Genomic DNA, 17,528 nt, shown 5'->3' with positions numbered 1-17,528 from the left:
CCTGGAAATCATATGTATCAGGTTAACAATGCATTTTCAACAGCATTTAAATAATTATTTTACTTACTGTTACAAATGGAAACCAATACCTTTCCTCAAAGTATTTATTCTTTAACTTTAGTGGAAAAAGCTCCCAATCCCACAAATGGGAATTGTACTAAATAAATTTTGAGAACATCCCTCAAGAAATAAAAGTTACTAGTTATATGTAGAAATGGTTATATTTCACATTTTAAAAGAACAAGAAATGAAATTCAGTGTTCTTGTTTCTATTAGTCTTCTTTTTTTTTTTTTCTTTAACTAAAAGTAATTGTAATATTCTCTTGCCTCTGGAGCTTTCCCTTCCACAATTAATCATCTTTTCTTCTACACCTTCCCTCCAAATGATTATTCTCCCTAGCCTTTTGACGTTAATTCATACTATTTCACCTTCACAGCTTTCAAAACAATGCCCTGTCCTTGCTTAGCTTCACAAGCCAGTCCTTTTTTCTTAAAAAAAAATTGGTTAATGAAGTATTTTTGCTATCGTTTTGCCAGAAGGTGCTACCATGTAATCAGGAAAACATCTTTGTCATACAAATTAGCTTCCTTACTTTTATCGAACTTTCAAATCCAAAACACAATATGTTTAAATTTCTTAGGATAATGAACATCTATACTTCAAAAGTAGCAGTTCGTTAAGTTTAAGCATTTGGAAGACTTGGATCCTAAGCCTTTATCCTTCATCCTCTGACTTTACAATCTCTGTCATTAATGATCAGAACCAAGCAAGAAATTGTGAGTCTTACCAAGCTACACCACCAGCGCGGGGAGAGGAAACGCTTTCAAAACATGTCATTCATGTTCACATTTAAAGGCAGTCTATCCATACATCCTTTATAAACACCGTTAAATACTGGTGCTTAAGACTTCAGTCATATGAGGTAAGCTTTCCAATTTATAGGCAAAAGAGGGGTGACAAAGGAGCCCTTTTCTCTTCTTAAATTCATTTACCAAAGCAAAAGCCAGGCTAATTATTTCTTAAAGTCTTAAGTTGCCATTTGTCAAACATCTATTATAAAGCGGCTTTTGCATTAAATTAACCGACTCCTAGCCAAATAAGGTTTAAGGAGACAGTGTTTCCCATGTCTATGGTGACAAGCGAGTTACCAGACGTCGTTAAGTAGACCGTCAAACTTTTGTTTACTCTTTTATGTTTACTCTTTTTAAACACAGAAGGGAGAGGATGGCACACAACGAAAAGTCAAGTCTGTTTCTTTAGAAAGATGTCTCGTGGGGAATGAGGCTCACCTTTACACAACAGAGGCAGGTCTTCCCCGGCTGTCCTCACTGAGGAAGGGTATGGACATCGATAGACCTTTGTCCTCCGGACTGGAGCACGGGGGGAAGGGGGCGACTTTCTGGGAGTACTGCAGGCACCTGCACCCCAAGAAACTACAGAACGGTTTTGTCTTCAATGACTGCTCTTGACTTAGCCTTTGGAGGGACCCTCTAGCTCAGGGAGGGGGGTTGTTGCTCCAAACCTTAGCCACCTCCCCCGCAGGGCTGGGGGAGGGGATGAATAACCACTCTAAGGAGTTAGGGACCCCGTCTTTCCCAGCTGGACCCGAACGCCCCCCAGCTCTCTAGTCGGACTCTCCCCGTGGCGAGCCAGGTCGGCGTGAGCCGGGGCCGCGGCGGGCGCAGATCCCGCCTTTGCTCCGCGCCCCTGCCGTGTCCGCACCGCCACCGTGAGGCCGAGCAGGGGACAGTGCCCTGTGGCGGCAGCGGCTCCGCGCTCCTCTCCGCGCCGCCCCGGCCGCCGCCGCGCCGGGCACGGGCGGGGGGATTTTTTTCTTGTTTCCCCTCTTTCGCGCTCTCGCTCCTGTTCAGCGGGAGAGCCCGCGGAGCCAGAGAGGGAGCGAGGGAAGGGGTGGAGGTGGCGGGGGGAGGGGGGGAGGCCGGAGGGGCGGATCCTGCCTGGGGGCTGATCCCTCCCTCCCCTCGGCCGGGCTCCGTGGCGGCAGCGGCGGCGGCGGCGGCGGCGGTTCCATTCCCCCTCCTCCCCCGGGAGCGGCGGCGGCCGGGCCGGGGCCCCAGCGCGGGCCGGGAGGGGGCACGGCGGTGGCCACGGAGGTCAGCGCGGGAGGAGGCCGCGCTCCGCTCCCCGGGCCGCGCCGATCTGCTAGGCGGCCGGCCCGCCCGCGCCCAGGAGCCCCGAACGGTGGGGACGGGCCGGCTGCTGAGGTAATGGGGGCGGCAGCGGGGCCGGACGGAACGGGGGCGGGAGCAGCGGGGCCTACGGGGACCAGGGACTGCGCGGGATGGGGGAGGGAAGCGAGGGGCTTCCCGAGCGGGGCGGGGGCGGCGCGAAAGCTCTTTCCTGGAGCCAGGGTGGCAGCGGAGAAGGAAAAGGCGGGTGAGGGGGGGAGCTGAAAAGCGAGGACCCCCTCCCGCAGCCGCCATCTTGTTCCCCCCCTTGGCCCTGGAAGCCGAGCCGCCGAGCCCCGCCCCCGCCACGCTCTCCAATTGGTCAGGTCAGAGGAGAGTTCCACCCCCTGAGCGTCCCTTGGCCCCCGGTTCCTCCAGACGGGCAGGTGAGGCGGCCAATGGGCGCTTGCCTCTGTGCCCCGCTTGTTCGCAGGCGCTAGCTTTCTCTGTCTGAGGGTCGGACTCCGCGTCTGTCTCAGGCACGCTCGCTCCCTCCCCTCTGGTGAGGAGATGTTATTTCCCTCCTTTCCTCTCCGAGGGGTCAGGATTCTTCTGGAAGAGGTGCCTCTTTAAAGGGGCGGGAGTCTTGGCTGGGGTCCTTATTTGTCTCATGAGTATCTCGTGTGGGGTGTAGGAGGAACAGTTTTAATTGCAGAAACTCCTTATTCTTCGCGGACCTGGGTGGGGTGGGCGAGTGGGGGCTCAGGGGATGCCGGGTAGACCTCTGGGGGTGTTGGAGGTATTTGGAGCTGTGTATGTGGGAAGGGCTGTGTGGGATGAGAAACTCCCGCCAAAAAACTAGACTGTAAGCTCCTTGAGGGCGAAACTCATTTCGTTTTTCCTCAGCAGCAGCCCTTCCCCCTCTGGAGTTGGCCCTCCAGTGTCTAGAGGCTTGGGTAGGACAACAGAGGTCTCTGTAGATACTTGCTGCTTGATTGAGAGATACTCTAGGAGGTAGCGGGTAGGGAGGAGGAATATATCCTGGCTTTGACAAAGGAGGAGCTACATCCCCTTTCTGAAGCATTTCAAGTTACTGTTGAGATAGATTTTCACACCTCTGCAAGGGTCTGCATGCCCTTGACAGGGTGGGGATAATAAAGCAGGTCTGTTGGCCCGGGCCGCCCCCAGGGAGTTGGCATTTGTCAGGCATGTAGTGGCCAAGGGTCTCTGGAACCTGGACAGAATTTCTGCGAATGATTCTCTTTCCTTTGGTTCCAAATAGGGTTTGTGCCTGCCTGGCACTGTGCCTCAGCCAAGTTGTTTTTTGTTTGTTTCTTTCAGTCAGACTTTGGGATTGGAAGGCTTTTAAAATAAGGATGTTAAGAATACCTTATTACCAAATAGCAACCCTTAAGAAATAAATTTTATTAATTTCATTTTACTGATGGAGTGTGCGGGCACAGAACGTTTCAGTGACTTTCTCCGGGTCACACAAGGCCAAGATTAGTACCTGGATTGCCTCAGAGCCTCTTTTTGTACCAGACCATGGCATCTCTGTGGTGTTCTTATGTCCTAGTGAGATGGCTTGAGCAGATCAGAAGATCTGGGTTTGAATTGTAGCTCTGTCACTTACCAGCTTTAGGGGGAGTGACACCTTTCTGAGCTTCTGTGTCTTCATCTGTAAAATGGAGATGAGGATATCTATTCTCCCTTCCAAGGTAGTTGTGAAAAATATTAAAAGTAAAAGGGCTTTGTAGTTTGTGAAAGTGTGCTACATTATCATCACCATCTCCACTTTATAAAGATGGTAGATCCTGCAAGCAAGGTGACAAATTCTGTTTTTCTCCTTGAAATCGTCTCCCTGTTCATACCCTTCCAAGTCTCTGCCCGCACCTCAGGGCACCATATCTCCAAAGGTCTTTCTTAGTATTGATGGCCTCAGTAACTGTGACCACAGCTCCTTGTGAGCTTGTCATAATTCCCTCCATCCCAGTGAACAATGGGAAAAATTTAGAGCTTTCTCTTTGTTGCACAAGGGTGGACTGGATGTATTTTGGGAGAGAGGGGCTTTTGAAGTAATAGATGCATTGAGAGTTTACCCCAGATATTGCCCCAGTTACCTTGGCCTTAGGTCCAGTGAGGGTCCCAAATAGGCCACTTGGGACCACACCCAGAGCTTCCAGGGTTTCTGCTTAGAGATGTACTAGCCAATGCATCCTGAATGCTGCCTTTTGCAGAGAATACCCTGCACATTGTAGTTTGAAGTCCTTAGACCACATGCGATAGACATTTCAGGTGCCTTACCCCTTCACCCCTGGGCATGGTCGGGGATAGTGTTTCTGATCATGGATCATGGTAAGATGGGTTGGGAGAGGGCTCTAGACCTGTGGATTTTTGATCCCCCATGGGGCCACAGGTCATGTGTAGAGCTTGTAAGTGGATGCTGTTCTTGTTTACTCCTTTCCTAAGCCTTAACCACCACCCCCTTTTCCATAGTTAGCTGTCCCACAGCCTTATATACCTCATTAGAACATTAGCTCTCTCCCCATGTTGCATTGATCTGTAGTGATCTGTTGTGTTTACTTTTCTGTCCCTTCAATCAGACAGCGCTCCTTGAGGGCAGGGATCCATGAGTGTTTGATTTCTCATTTCATTCAGCTAACACTTATAGAATGCTTACTTAGGAGTCAGGCACCGTTCCAGGTGCTGGAGATACAGCAGTGAACAAGACAGGCAAAAATCCCTCCCCTCATGGGCCTTACATTCTAGAGGAAGGAAACAAATATACATGATAAATATATAAATTACATAGCACAGTAAAAATTGGTGAGTGTTATAGTGAAATATAAAGCAGGATGAAAGATTGCTGGTGGGGGAAAGGGATTTGCAATTTTGGATAGAATGGTCATAGGTCTCACTGAGAAACACTGTTTATGGAAAGACTTGGAGGAGGTGAAAGAGCAAGCCATGTGGATACCTGAGGGGCAGGATGTTCAGACAGAGGGAATAGCCAGTTTGCTCAGTGGCCACTTGATCAGATGGAAGGGTAAATGAATGCATGCATGCCTGAACGTCTGGCTCACAGTCTCCTGGCCTCCTCTTTAGGCCTGTCTCGTTGGTTCCCGGGTGCCATGAGGAAGCCTCGCCGGAAGTCACGGCAGAATGCCGAGGGCCGGCGCTCCCCATCCCCCTATAGTCTGAAGTGCTCACCCACTCGGGAGACCCTGACATATGCCCAGGCCCAACGGATCGTCGAGGTGGACATTGATGGACGTCTGCATCGTATTAGCATCTATGACCCGCTCAAGATCATCACAGAGGATGAGTTGACTGCCCAGGATATCACTGAATGCAATAGTAACAAGGAAAACAGTGAGCAGCCTCAGTTCCCTGTCAAGTCCAAAAAACCCTCATCCAAGGGCAAGAAGAAGGAGTCCTGCTCCAAGCATGCATCCGGCACTTCCTTCCACCTCCCACAACCCAGCTTCCGCATGGTGGACTCAGGCAGTCAACCAGAAGCACCCCCGCTGCCTGCTGCCTACTACCGCTACATTGAGAAGCCACCTGAAGACCTGGATGCAGAAGTAGAGTACGACATGGATGAGGAGGACCTTGCCTGGCTGGACATGGTAAATGAGAAGCGGCGAGTAGATGGGCACAGTTTGGTGTCGGCAGATACCTTTGAGCTGCTGGTGGACCGGCTTGAGAAGGAGTCATACTTGGAGAGTCGAAGCAGTGGGGCCCAACAGTCACTCATTGACGAAGATGCTTTCTGCTGTGTATGCCTGGATGACGAATGCCACAACAGCAACGTCATTCTCTTCTGTGACATCTGCAACCTGGCTGTACACCAGGAGTGCTATGGCGTCCCTTACATCCCCGAGGGCCAGTGGCTATGCCGCTGCTGTCTACAGTCTCCCTCCCGGCCCGTGGATTGCGTCCTCTGCCCCAACAAGGGTGGCGCCTTCAAACAGACCAGTGATGGGCACTGGGCCCACGTGGTGTGTGCCATCTGGATCCCTGAAGTCTGCTTTGCTAACACCGTGTTCCTGGAGCCTATTGAGGGCATCGACAACATCCCAGCTGCCCGCTGGAAACTAACCTGCTATATCTGCAAGCAGAAGGGGCTGGGTGCAGCCATCCAGTGCCATAAGGTGAACTGCTACACGGCCTTCCATGTGACGTGTGCACAGCGGGCTGGGCTCTTCATGAAGATTGAGCCTATGCGTGAGACCAGCCTCAATGGCACCATCTTCACAGTGCGCAAGACCGCCTACTGTGAGGTCCACTCGCCGCCAGGTGCCGCCACTGCTAGGAGGAAGGGCGACTCCCCAGGAAGTCTCAGTGAGGTTGGGGATGAAGAAGGGCTGAAGGAAGGCTGTGGGGAGGAAGAAGAGAAGGAAGAGGTAGAAGAGGAGGAGGAAGATGAAGGCCAAGGTGGGGTAGGTGGCCCCCTCAAGGGAGTGTCCAAGAAGAACAAGATGACTTTGAAGCAAAGGATCAAGAAGGAGCCAGAGGAAGTGGGCCGAGACACACCCTCCACTGTCCCCATGGTCACTGTCCCACAGATACCCTCTTACAGGTGAGCCTGTTGGCCGTGAGCCAGGCTTCTGAGCCAGGCTTCTTTCCCCAAGGTTGGTGAATACCTCTTCTCTTCTGTGCTCTCAAATTTAGACTTCTCCTTTAGACCCTGGGCTCACCTGGACTGGTTTGTGGTTTTGATTGTGCCCTTCAAAGCAATGTATTTCCTTTGATTCAAGGTGAGACAGACACTTAAGTTGCTTAGAAACCCAGGTGACAGGATGTCTAAGGTAATATTTTTCAACAGGGCACAAGTGGCATTTTGGACAGGAGGTAATTCATTATTAGGGCTGTCCCATACATTTCTCGATGTTTAGCATCCCTAGTCTTTGTCTGTAAGTGCCATTTGCATCCCCTCCCTCATTGCCTGGTCTTTGTGACAACCTCAGTTGCTCCCTACTTATGTTTCTAGTAACCTTATGGGGCTAGAACTACTTCCAATTGAGAACCACTGTTTCAAGGGGTCAGTATACGTACCTGCTGTCCAGAAAGCTCTGTCCTGGGAGTGATGGGGACTTTGTGTAAGGGGGTGGTCATGTGGGGAAGATATGCTATGTCTCCTCCTGAGAAGCTTTTAGATTTAGAGGAAAGAAGATCACTCAGCTCTGCTGTGTAACTAAGCCGCCTTGGCCCCCACCGAGTCTGTAGAGAAACCATTGTGCCTGTTTTAAACCATCAGAGAGATAGCTGGCACTGTTGGAGGGACGGGAGCTTGGCAGACAAGCAAGAGACAGGGAAGATTTTCCAGCGGAGGCCCATCTCATTGGTGATGTTCACTAAAAAGACTACAGTGTTAGAGCAGGAAGGAATCTTGGAGATTATTCATCTAACATAGTCCTTGCACCTTCTCCCACACCCCCAGATGAAGAAACTGCGGCCACGGGAGGTAAAGTTGTTCACTCCATTATTCATTCAATGAGATGTTTATTGAGCACTTAACTATATGCCAAGTCCTGTTCTAAGGGCTGGAAGGAACCAGGGGTAAAGCGACAGACCCTGAACAAGCTGGGGCTTGTGATGCCTCAAGGTTCTGTTCCTGCTGTCTGTCTCTCTTGGTGTAAGGGATAGGGAGAAAGGAGTACTGGAGGGCAGTGGGGAGTGAGTTGTATGAGGGAAATAGGCAACCAGACTTGTTGGTCTGGAAGGAAGACACAAGAGCTGACAAGATCCAGAGGGAGAGGCTCTTGTGAGCCATGGCTGGAGTTAGATTCAGTCAACTGGAAACGGGCCTTCTAGTCACAGAGCTGTTCTAGGCTCCCCTCCTCCCTTAGGTGAGGTCCATGCTTAGTCTCCATCTGTAGGGTGGTTATGCCCTGGGGCTAGACTTTTTGGTTGTCAGGTCTGCTCTTGTAGGTGGTCTCTTGCAGGGGCCAGCACAGCATGCTGGCTAAGAACCAGACAGACCTGTGTTTGAATCTTGCTTCTGTCACTAACTACCTGTGTGATCTTTGGCAAGTCACTTAACTTCTTTCAGCCTTAGTTTATTTATTTGTAAGTGAAACTACCTTATAGGGTTGTTGGGAGAAATAGATGAGATAATACAAGTAAAGCACAGTGCCTGGCAAATAGTAAGTGCTCAATAAATGATGGCTGCTGCTGCTACTGCTATTTTATTATTATTCTTTTCCCCACCTGCACAAATGCCGTTGGGACCCTCCATGGCCAAGAGGTTGTAGAGGGAGGGGGCTGCCTGCATCTGGGCAGGTGTGCTTGGCATGGGTGTTGGTGGGGGATCTGTCTTTTGGGGAAAGGCCTAGGCCTTGATTTTGTAAGCTTGGCTTTGGGGCAGGAATGTCTGACCATGGAAAGGCACAAGGCCTGGGTGAGCAATGTCTAGCCCAACATGAACATCCTTCTTAGATTCCACCTTCTTGTTTAGCCACAGTTGTCTTCCTTTCAGTGGAGTAAGAGGAAGAGAAGAAGCAGAGGAAACGCCACAGGAGCACTGAGGCCTTGCTTAACCAATTTCAGAGCACAGATGTTGTAGCAGAGAGATCATGAGTTCAAATCCTGCCCAGCTTCACCATCTTTTTAGCTGCATTAGTGACTTTGACAATGTTCCTAAGCTGCCTTTCCATCTTTTGTAACATGGGAATAATGTGACCCACGTTGAAGTTTGGGCATTATGGTAGAGACTGTGGGAGCTCATTAATTCCCTTCCCACTCCTCCCCCGCCACATGTTATTGGCTTGAACGCTGACCTCCAGACTTCTCTTTTGGCGCAGTTTAGCCAGCTAAATTTAAAAAATTTTTTTAAATTTTCATACAATTTTTAAAGCTTACTTTCTATTTGCAGTTATTACAAAATACTGGCTATATTCCCTGTGTTGTACAATACATCCTTGAGCCTATCTTACACCCAATAGTTTGTACCTCCCACTCCCCCAGCCCTGTATTGCCACCCCCCTGCCACACACTGGTAACCACTCGTTTGTTCTCTATATCTATGAGTCTGCTTCTTTTATGTTTTATTCACTAGCTTGTTGTATTTTTTATTTATTTATTTATTTTGGCCATGCCACACGGCTTGTGGGATCTTAGTTCCCTGACCAGGGGTTGAACCTGGGCCCTTGCAGTGAAAGCACCGAGTCCTAACCACTGGACCGCCAGGGAATTCCCCTGTTGTCTTTTTTAGATTCCACATATAAGTGTTATCATACAGTACTTATCTTTCTTTGTCTAGCCAGCTGACTTTTCAGATTCTCCATCCTCTTACATCTTTAGATCCATTTTTTTTTCATTTGGTTCAAAATTAGACGTTTTTAGGCTACTGAGATTTTTAATGAAAAACCAGAGGTCAGACAACTCCAAAGGGTTGTATTTGGGTTCAGAAGGCAGTAGCCTGCTATATTCCTACTAATTTTCCTTCCAGCTTGGCTGTGGACTACTCCCTGGTCTGGTGGGACCCTTAACTACAGGGGGCAGGAAATAGTGACCGCTTTGCCCACAGCTTATGCAAGTTCCTGTTCTCTTTTGCTGCCTCTATCAAGAGAAGAGTGGGGGTGTTGGGGCACAGACCTGTGTCTCAGGAGTCCAGGACTATAGGGTCAGGGTTCCTGGGGGAGGGTTCTTTTGGAGGATCAGGACTGCAAGGCAGGAGGTGGAAAATCAAGTGAAATATCCCATGCTGAATCTGAGCTGCTTAACTTTGCTGTCCTTTTCAAGGCTTTCTCTGAGGTGAGGCTTTGGCTACTTTATTCTGTCTTCCTCTATAAGGTTCAGAAATGAACCAGGGGGTCTGAATAGGAGGCTGTAATCTGGGCTGCCCACTGACCCTGTCTTTCACTTCCCTCTGCCTCTACTCAAGGTTGAACAAGATCTGTAGTGGTCTCTCCTTTCAGAGGAAAACCCAGTTCATGCAGCGGCTTCACAACTACTGGCTGTTGAAGCGGCAGGCACGGAACGGTGTCCCCCTCATACGGCGCCTGCACTCCCACCTGCAGTCCCAAAGGAATGCTGAGCAGGTAGGTGAAGTAGTTATTTGAGGGCAGTGGAGGGAGGTGGAGAGTGACGAAGGAGAGATGGTTGGGGCAACTCTCCCTGAGCCCTCTGCGGGGCCTTTGCCTGTAGCCATCACTGGTCCATCCGAGGAGTGACCTCCAGGACTGTAGAGCTCTTCAGACCAGACAGCAGCCCTTCTAGGTGAGAGAGGCTTGGCTTGGAGCAAATTCTAGGGGAGAGTGGAAAGCAAGCCCAGCTTTCCCTCTACGTGGGGAAAACCCTTTAGATATGGTAGAAAGGAAGAAGTGGGCTGAGTGAGAGTCAGGTGACCATGTTGTATAAGTTAGGAAGGCATACTTTCCTTAAGACACTATACTGCCATCTGCCTAAAAATGTTCCATAAAAAATACACTAACCATCTAGGTTGTAGCGCACAGCCTGCCCAGTTGGGGTGATCTTTTAGACATTAGCAACTGGAGTTGCTGCATGTTTAGTGTTTTCCGAGATGGTGGAGTCCTCCTGAGAGACTTTTAAAAAACATATTTAGTTCTCTCTGCCTCTTCACTTGTTCCATTACTTCTGCCTTGAAATATTCCCACACCATTACTCCAGAGACAAGGCAAGCCTTCCCATGACTCTGGTGCCCTCTGTTCTGTCTGATTTTACTTTTGCCTTTTGTAACTGAAGTCCTGAAGGGGAAGTGTATATCCAATCTCTCCTTGAAATGGTCTGCTTGCTCCCCTGTAGCTTCTTCTAGAACATCAGTGACCCCTTCCAGCCCAGCAAGTCTTTCCTCAGATTCTCACCTTATAGACTGTTGGACTGCGTTTGACACCACGATCACTTTGTCTTACAGCTTCTCTGTGACACCATTTCCCACCCCCTCTATCCCACTGACTGTACCCTGTGCTGATCCTAATTCTTACCCCTTAATGGTAACACTCGCAGGGGCTCTGTTGCCTCCCTGTTGGCTTGGAGAGCTTGTCCACTCTCATAGTTGTCAATAACTGTGTAGCAGTAGCTCCAGGTTTCTTGTCTTGTCCCCTCCCTTTTTTCTGCCCTCAGTCCCTCTGGGGCAGATGAACTATAGATGTCCGTGTAGATGTTATTTCCTGAACTCAGATGTTGGAAACTGAATTCATTATCTTCCTTCATCTCCGTAAATGTATTTCCCCATTACTGTTATGGAAGCTTCTTCCTCCTGACCTCAGATGTTGCCCACCTTGGAGTTACTTTTGGCTCTTTCCTCCATAAGGAGCTGCAGTTAATCATCCCCTGATCTGTTTTGGGGGATTTATCAGTATATGGCCCTTTATCTCCATTCCACAGCTACCCTGCTCACCCATGCCCCCTTAATTTCAGCAGTAGCTTTCTAGGTGGTCTCCAGCCTCTAATTCTTTCTTTGCTTTACAGCTGGTACTGTCTTACACACTTAACCATTTTCCATCCTGTCATTTCCTTTTCCGGAATAAATTCCCCCTCGCCAGGCAGGCCACGTCCAGGCTTTTTTGCCTGCCATTTGAAGCTTCTTGCCAGCTGGATCCTGGGTCTTCCTTGGCTTTTGTGGTTCTCCAGTTTCTCTGCTCTGGCCAGCCCGTTTTTCTCAACAAGCAAAGAATCACTAATTCTGCCTTCATACTTCTGCTTTGTGGTCCCTTCAGTTCCAAAAGAGGCCTTTCTTACTGCTTTCTTCATCCACATGCATCATTACATGTGAAACCCTAGTAAGATTGCTCGCCCCAGGAATCCCTGACCTAACCCCAGTCCACTGAGATCTTCTCTATTTTATGTCCTCTTAGCATTTTATATTCAGTTTATCCAATCAGTTTTTGTTGTCTTTATGCTGCTGTGCCCTTACGTATCAAACCCTGGGCCTCTTTCTTCCCTCAACTACACTGTAACCACTTTTAGGGCAGGAATCACGTTTTTGGTGGTGATGGTGGTGTTTTAAAGTATGTTCAAGTCAGTAAGCACAAGCTCGTAGTAAAAACTTCGCTTTGTTTTCTAGCCAAGTCGAAGCTCTAGGGTGAAATTCTTTCCACCCTGAGGTGTCTATTAGTTTCCTTCTGAAATTCTTTCCAGCCCTGAGGATGCACAGCTGCTCTCTGGTGTCCCTGGGGGTAGGGAGAAGCAGTCCCAGCTCTCACCCCAGCAATGGTTATTGTGCTATAGTGAAGAAACATTGTTATAAGTCTGGGGAAACACTGGAGGAAGGGTTGTAAGAGGGGGTGGAAGGGCTCTCTGGGACCATGGGTCCAGGAAGGGGATGGGGCTCTTACCTGCTGAGGCCCCAGAGGCTTGAGCAGGGAGAGGACTTTGGGCAGGAAGGAGGCCCACAGCTCCTCTATCCTTTCCCTTCCCTCCTGCAGCGGGAGCAGGACGAGAAGACAAATGCAGTGAAGGAAGAGCTGAAATACTGGCAGAAGCTCCGGCACGACTTGGAGCGGGCACGGCTGCTGATTGAGCTGATTCGGAAAAGAGAAAAGCTCAAGCGGGAGCAGGTGAGGAGGAGCCCCCAGGGCTCTTGTTCAAGATCTTTGTCTCCTACTGTCAGTGTGGCTTCAGGAGACCCAGGAGACCCTGCCTGGTGTCAGCTTTCTTACCTTCCTGCCCAGCACTATGGGCTCCAAGGCCTGCCTACTCTGCGTTGGGTGTGGTGCTGCTGATGGCTTCGAACTTAGGGAGTTTAGCTCCTGGTGGCCTCAGGCATAAGCTTAATATCTTATGCCTGGGCCCATCCCTGGAGTTTCTCATTCAGGATATTGGGGGGGGGGGGGGGGCGGAGCCTGGCCTTATGTTTTGGAGAGCTTCTCAAGCCATTCTTATGGGTATCACCTTTGACCTGGGAGCTTCTGGGGTTTCTCACTTGGCCTTTAAACACTTATAGTCTTGAATCATTTAAATTTTCCAACCTCTGTTCAAAGAGATTCTAAGCCTCTGAGCATGGAGAATGTTGAGGTAGGTAGTGTAGCCTAGGAATTAGGAATATGAGCTGTGGCATCAGGCAGCTTGCGTGTTTTGTTTTTTTTTTAACATCTTTATTGGAGTATAATTGCTTTACAATGTTGTGTTAGTTTCTGCTGTACGATGAAGTGAATCAGCTATATGTATACCTATATCCCCATATCCCCTCCTTCTTGCTTCTCCCTCCCACCCTCCCTATCCCACTCCTCCAGGTGGTCAAAAGCACCGAGCTGATCTCCCTGTGCTATGTGGCTGCTTCCCACTAGCTATGTATTTTCCATTTGGTAGTGTATAGAAGTACATGCCACTCTCTCACTTCGTCCCAGCTTACCCTTCCCCCTCCCCCATCCTCAAGTCCATTCTCTACGTCTGCATCTTTATTCAGACAGCCTGCATTTATATCCTGGCTCTGCCACTTACTACTTGTATGACATTAAGTTGCTTAATCTCCTTATACCTCGAGTTTCCTTGACTATAAAATGGGGGTAATAATAGAACCCATCTCATAAGGTTGTGAGGATTAGATGACTTAGTGTATATAAAGAGAACGGTGCCTGGCACATAGTAAGGCTATAGAAGTGTCAGCTGCTATCATCATCATCATTATTGATACTCTTTGCCTCCCTGAAGTGTCTACGGCAGCATGCTGCACATGACAGTGAGCAAAAACTATTAATTGAATGCCAAAACTGTTCTCTCTGGTCCAGGAATAGCAGCTGTTACTCTCGTGCTTCAGAGGCCTGGGTTAAAGATGTTCTTTCTCTCTTTCTCCGAACTCTGCTTCACTGTTCAGCCCCAGCACAAGCCCTTCTCTCACGGTCCTGTAGCCCGAGTTTCCACCACTGAGACTGGGCAGCTCTTGCTATACTTAGCACAGGTGGGCATGGAGGACATCTCAGGACCTTGTCTATGGAATCAAACTGTCTGTGCCGTCCCAGGCCTGGCCCCACAGCTGAGCTTCTCTTCCCATTTCTGGTCCAGAGAAATGTAAGGGAAAAGGAAGCAGGCAGGGGATGCAGGCAGGCATTTGTTTTGATGTAGCCAAGAGGCAGGAACTTGTAGTCTAATACACGGCTTCCCAACCTTTTTACATTAGGGCACACATGGAAAATAACATTTGTATAGCACACTGCTGCAAATATGTCAGGCTACTTGCCACCCAAGGGGGTGAGCCTCGAGGCCCTGGTCACCCTAGGCCGACCTAGGTGGTCCAAGGGCCAATTAGGTGGGAATTCTGGCCCAAGGGACATTTTATATCATCAGTGTGCCTCTTGGACTAAGTCATACCTAGGTATAAGTCCCGTCTCTGTTCTTTTCTAGCCAGGTGACCTTGGGTTAGTAACTCCTCATCATACTCTTTTCAAACCTCAGATTCCATATTTGTAAAATGGAGATAATTACAGTTTCTCCTTCGAGGTTATTGTGATGATTAACTGAGGTAATATAAGTAGAAAGGCAGTGTGGCATAGTAGTCAAAAGCACACACTGTGAATCCCAATCTGTCCCTTATTAGCTGTGTGACCTTGGGCCAGTCACTTACTTAGTCCTTCCGTGCCTCAGTTTCCTCTTTGTAAAATACCTCATTTGTACCTATTTTGAGCATTACTTGACACTTAGTAAGGACTATAAAGGTATTAACTATTATTACTGTAAGTTTTGATATAGCCTGAATGCATAGGAAATGTTCACAAAGTGGCAGCTGTTGGTATGATTATTTCTAGGCTAAAAGTTCAGTGATAACTCCTCAAATAGTGGTCAGCTTAATATCTTGTGAAAATTTGTTTTACACAACTGGCAAAAGTCAAGTTATCAAGCAAAAGTTCAGTGCCTCTTTGGGGGGTGTCCTGATTTCTCCCCACCTCCCCCACAGGTCAAGGTCCAGCAGGCCGCCATGGAGCTGGAGCTTATGCCGTTCAACGTTCTGCTGAGGACAACACTGGACTTGCTGCAGGAGAAGGATCCCGCACACATCTTTGCCGAGCCTGTCAACCTGAGTGAGGCAAGTTCCCCCCCTACTTCCTGAGCAGTGAGCCCTGCCTGAAATGGAAATAGGGTCTGAGTAGGCTAGGAAGGGGTTGGGCCACAGGGTGTACAAAACCTGGGGGTGTCTGGCAAGGCTAGTAGACTTGCCCACGGTGAGGGCTCAGCAGGCCAAGGTGGGCCAGGGCCCTGGGGCTGTGAGTGAGCCTGGCATGGCCAAGCCAGAAAATGGGGTGGCAAGAGTGCCACTGAAGGGTGCGCCTGTTTGGCTAGTAAATGGTTGTTGTAATTGTACAGGTTTTATATGTTTAGGTTCCAGATTACCTGGAATTCATATCCAAGCCAATGGATTTTTCTACTATGAGGCGGAAGCTGGAGTCCCACCTGTACGGCACCTTGGAGGAGTTTGAGGAGGACTTTAACCTTATAGTTACCAACTGCATGAAGTATAATGCTAAAGACACAATTTTCCACCGAGCAGCTGTCCGCCTGCGGGACCTGGGAGGGGCCATCCTGCGGCACGCCCGGCGGCAGGCAGAGAACATCGGCTATGACCCCGAGAGGGGCACCCACCTGCCCGAGTCACCCAAATTGGAGGACTTTTACCGCTTCTCCTGGGAAGACGGTGAGAAGCCTGGACGGGCAGGGAGAGGGGCCAGGAGGAGGCGCAGGGATAGAGCCCAGAGAGCCAGGGATCAGGATGGGCCTTGGGGCTATAGGGTGGACTCCAGGAGCAAAGCTGGGGATAGGCTTGTGGCTGGAATAGTTCCGAGGGTTAAAGTTAATTCCCTGAGCACTTCTTGAATAGTAGGATAAGGGGAATAAGGTACTAGCTGTCTGTCTGAAAAGCTAAAGATTCACCAAGGGTCTTTCTTTCCTGGACTCCCTCTGTGTGGCGTTGGAGCATGGGCAGCAGGAGTGCAGTGCTGGTGTATGTCTGGCTCATTCAGAAGAGTGCAGGTAGATCATCAGAAAAATGGAATTGCCTCTGTAATTCCCTACTCTGCCTGCCCCTGCTCTCTGCTTCTCGATGGCAGCAGCCAAACAGTCACTCAGGCCGGGGGATTGCCAAGCTGCCTCGTGCCTGCTCCACGGAGCCCATAATCGTGACTGTGAACTGCTTCCTGCAGGTGTTTCCCAGATTCTGACCTTGTCCCTGTGGCTGGTCTCCTGGGAGCAGTGTTGCCAGGGCCAAGGCCCCACAGTGACGCTGCTGGAAGCCACTGGCCCAGGCACTCCAGGAGAATATTTTGCATCCGAAGGAATTGGCCCCTGCCCTTCCCTTTGCCCTGGGCTTGTCAGGTCCTTCAGCCCCTTCTTCTGTCCTCCCTTCTCCCTGGCAGTGGACAACATCCTCATCCCAGAGAACCGGGCCCACTTGTCCCCAGAGGTGCAGCTGAAGGAGCTGCTGGAAAAACTGGACCTGGTGAGTGCCATGCGGTCCAGTGGGGCCCGGACCCGCCGTGTCCGCCTGCTACGCCGGGAGATCAATGCCCTTCGGCAGAAGCTGGCGCAGCCGCCACCACCGCAGCTGGCATCGCTAAACAAGACTGTGTCCAATGGGGAGCTGCCAGCAGGGCCCCGGGGGGATGTGGCTGTGCTGGAGCAGGCCCCGCAGGAGGAGCCAGAAGACGATGGGGACAGAGGTGAGAGACAGTCACGGGCAGGCCGGGGGCTGCGGGCCAGGGTAAGGGAGGGTTAAGCTGAAATCCCGTAGTGGGAACATCCTTCCCCAACTCTAGGTGTGACCCTCGTGGGCAAGCAAAAGCCCTGGGAGGGGCCACACTTTCATGCATACCCAGGGATGATACTCAAAATGTTTAACAATACGTAGAGACCAGAGTTCATCCGTCAGAGTAGGTGTTGGCTGTTATATCGGAGGGGCTCCTGAGGGCCTCTGATGCAGATATTTAGTTGTTGGACTGCGAGTGGGTTCAGGGAGTTTCAGGTGCTGGGGCCCAGAAACTGTTTACTAACTTGTAAAGAAGTATTTTGCACCTGGTATGGCCATATTGCACATACGATTTACATATTAGTTCAACTTATACCATCATGTAGAGAGGCTCTTAGAGCAGGTTAGGTTGTGGTGTGGGGGAACAGAAAAGAAAGAAATGGATGGTCTGGGTTCATGGCTTTGACCCCAGCTGGCCAAGTCTACAGGCCCACCCCAAGCAGAAAAGCCCAGAACTGCAAAAGACAGCTGGGGGAAGTGATTCTCAGAGATCCAGGTGCCTTATCTGAGTTGCTTTCCATCCTCTCCGCTTCTTTGGGGATAGAATTGTCTCCCTCTTACCAGCCCTTGGATCTGAGCCTGTAGCTCAGGAGGGCCTGTCATCCACACAATCAAGAAGGTTGGGAATTATCTCCGGGGGAAAAGGGGCCAAATTGCAGGGAATGGCCCATTTTATTTTAGGTTGGGGGAGAGCGGGGAT

The 17,528-nt window shown here is 49.9% G+C and overlaps 1 protein-coding gene across 2 annotated transcripts in view; it reads left to right on the top strand.

The window, feature by feature from the left end:
• Positions 1-2,086: 2,086 nt before the first annotated feature.
• The window catches only part of BRPF3 (bromodomain and PHD finger containing 3), a 34,400-nt gene continuing 18,958 nt past the window's right edge, over positions 2,087-17,528 (top strand). For both annotated transcript variants that reach the window (XR_003796791.1, XM_029243862.1), the window contains exons 1-7: positions 2,087-2,226; positions 5,236-6,712; positions 10,019-10,175; positions 12,522-12,653; positions 14,987-15,115; positions 15,409-15,721; positions 16,440-16,742. Coding sequence is in view for 1 of the 2 variants with exons in the window: in XM_029243862.1 (XP_029099695.1) it covers positions 5,262-6,712; positions 10,019-10,175; positions 12,522-12,653; positions 14,987-15,115; positions 15,409-15,721; positions 16,440-16,742 (2,485 nt within the window). In the remaining variant the exon portion in view is untranslated. The remainder of the gene's footprint in view (positions 2,227-5,235; positions 6,713-10,018; positions 10,176-12,521; positions 12,654-14,986; positions 15,116-15,408; positions 15,722-16,439; positions 16,743-17,528) is intronic.

This window comes from Monodon monoceros, unplaced genomic scaffold, assembly GCF_005190385.1.
Source record: "Monodon monoceros isolate NGI ecotype Baffin Bay Population unplaced genomic scaffold, NGI_Narwhal_1 Super_Scaffold_3, whole genome shotgun sequence".
Classification (NCBI taxonomy): Eukaryota; Metazoa; Chordata; class Mammalia; order Artiodactyla; family Monodontidae; genus Monodon; species Monodon monoceros.
Note: the sequence above shows the minus strand (reverse complement) of the source record. Positions and strands in the feature narration are given on the sequence as shown.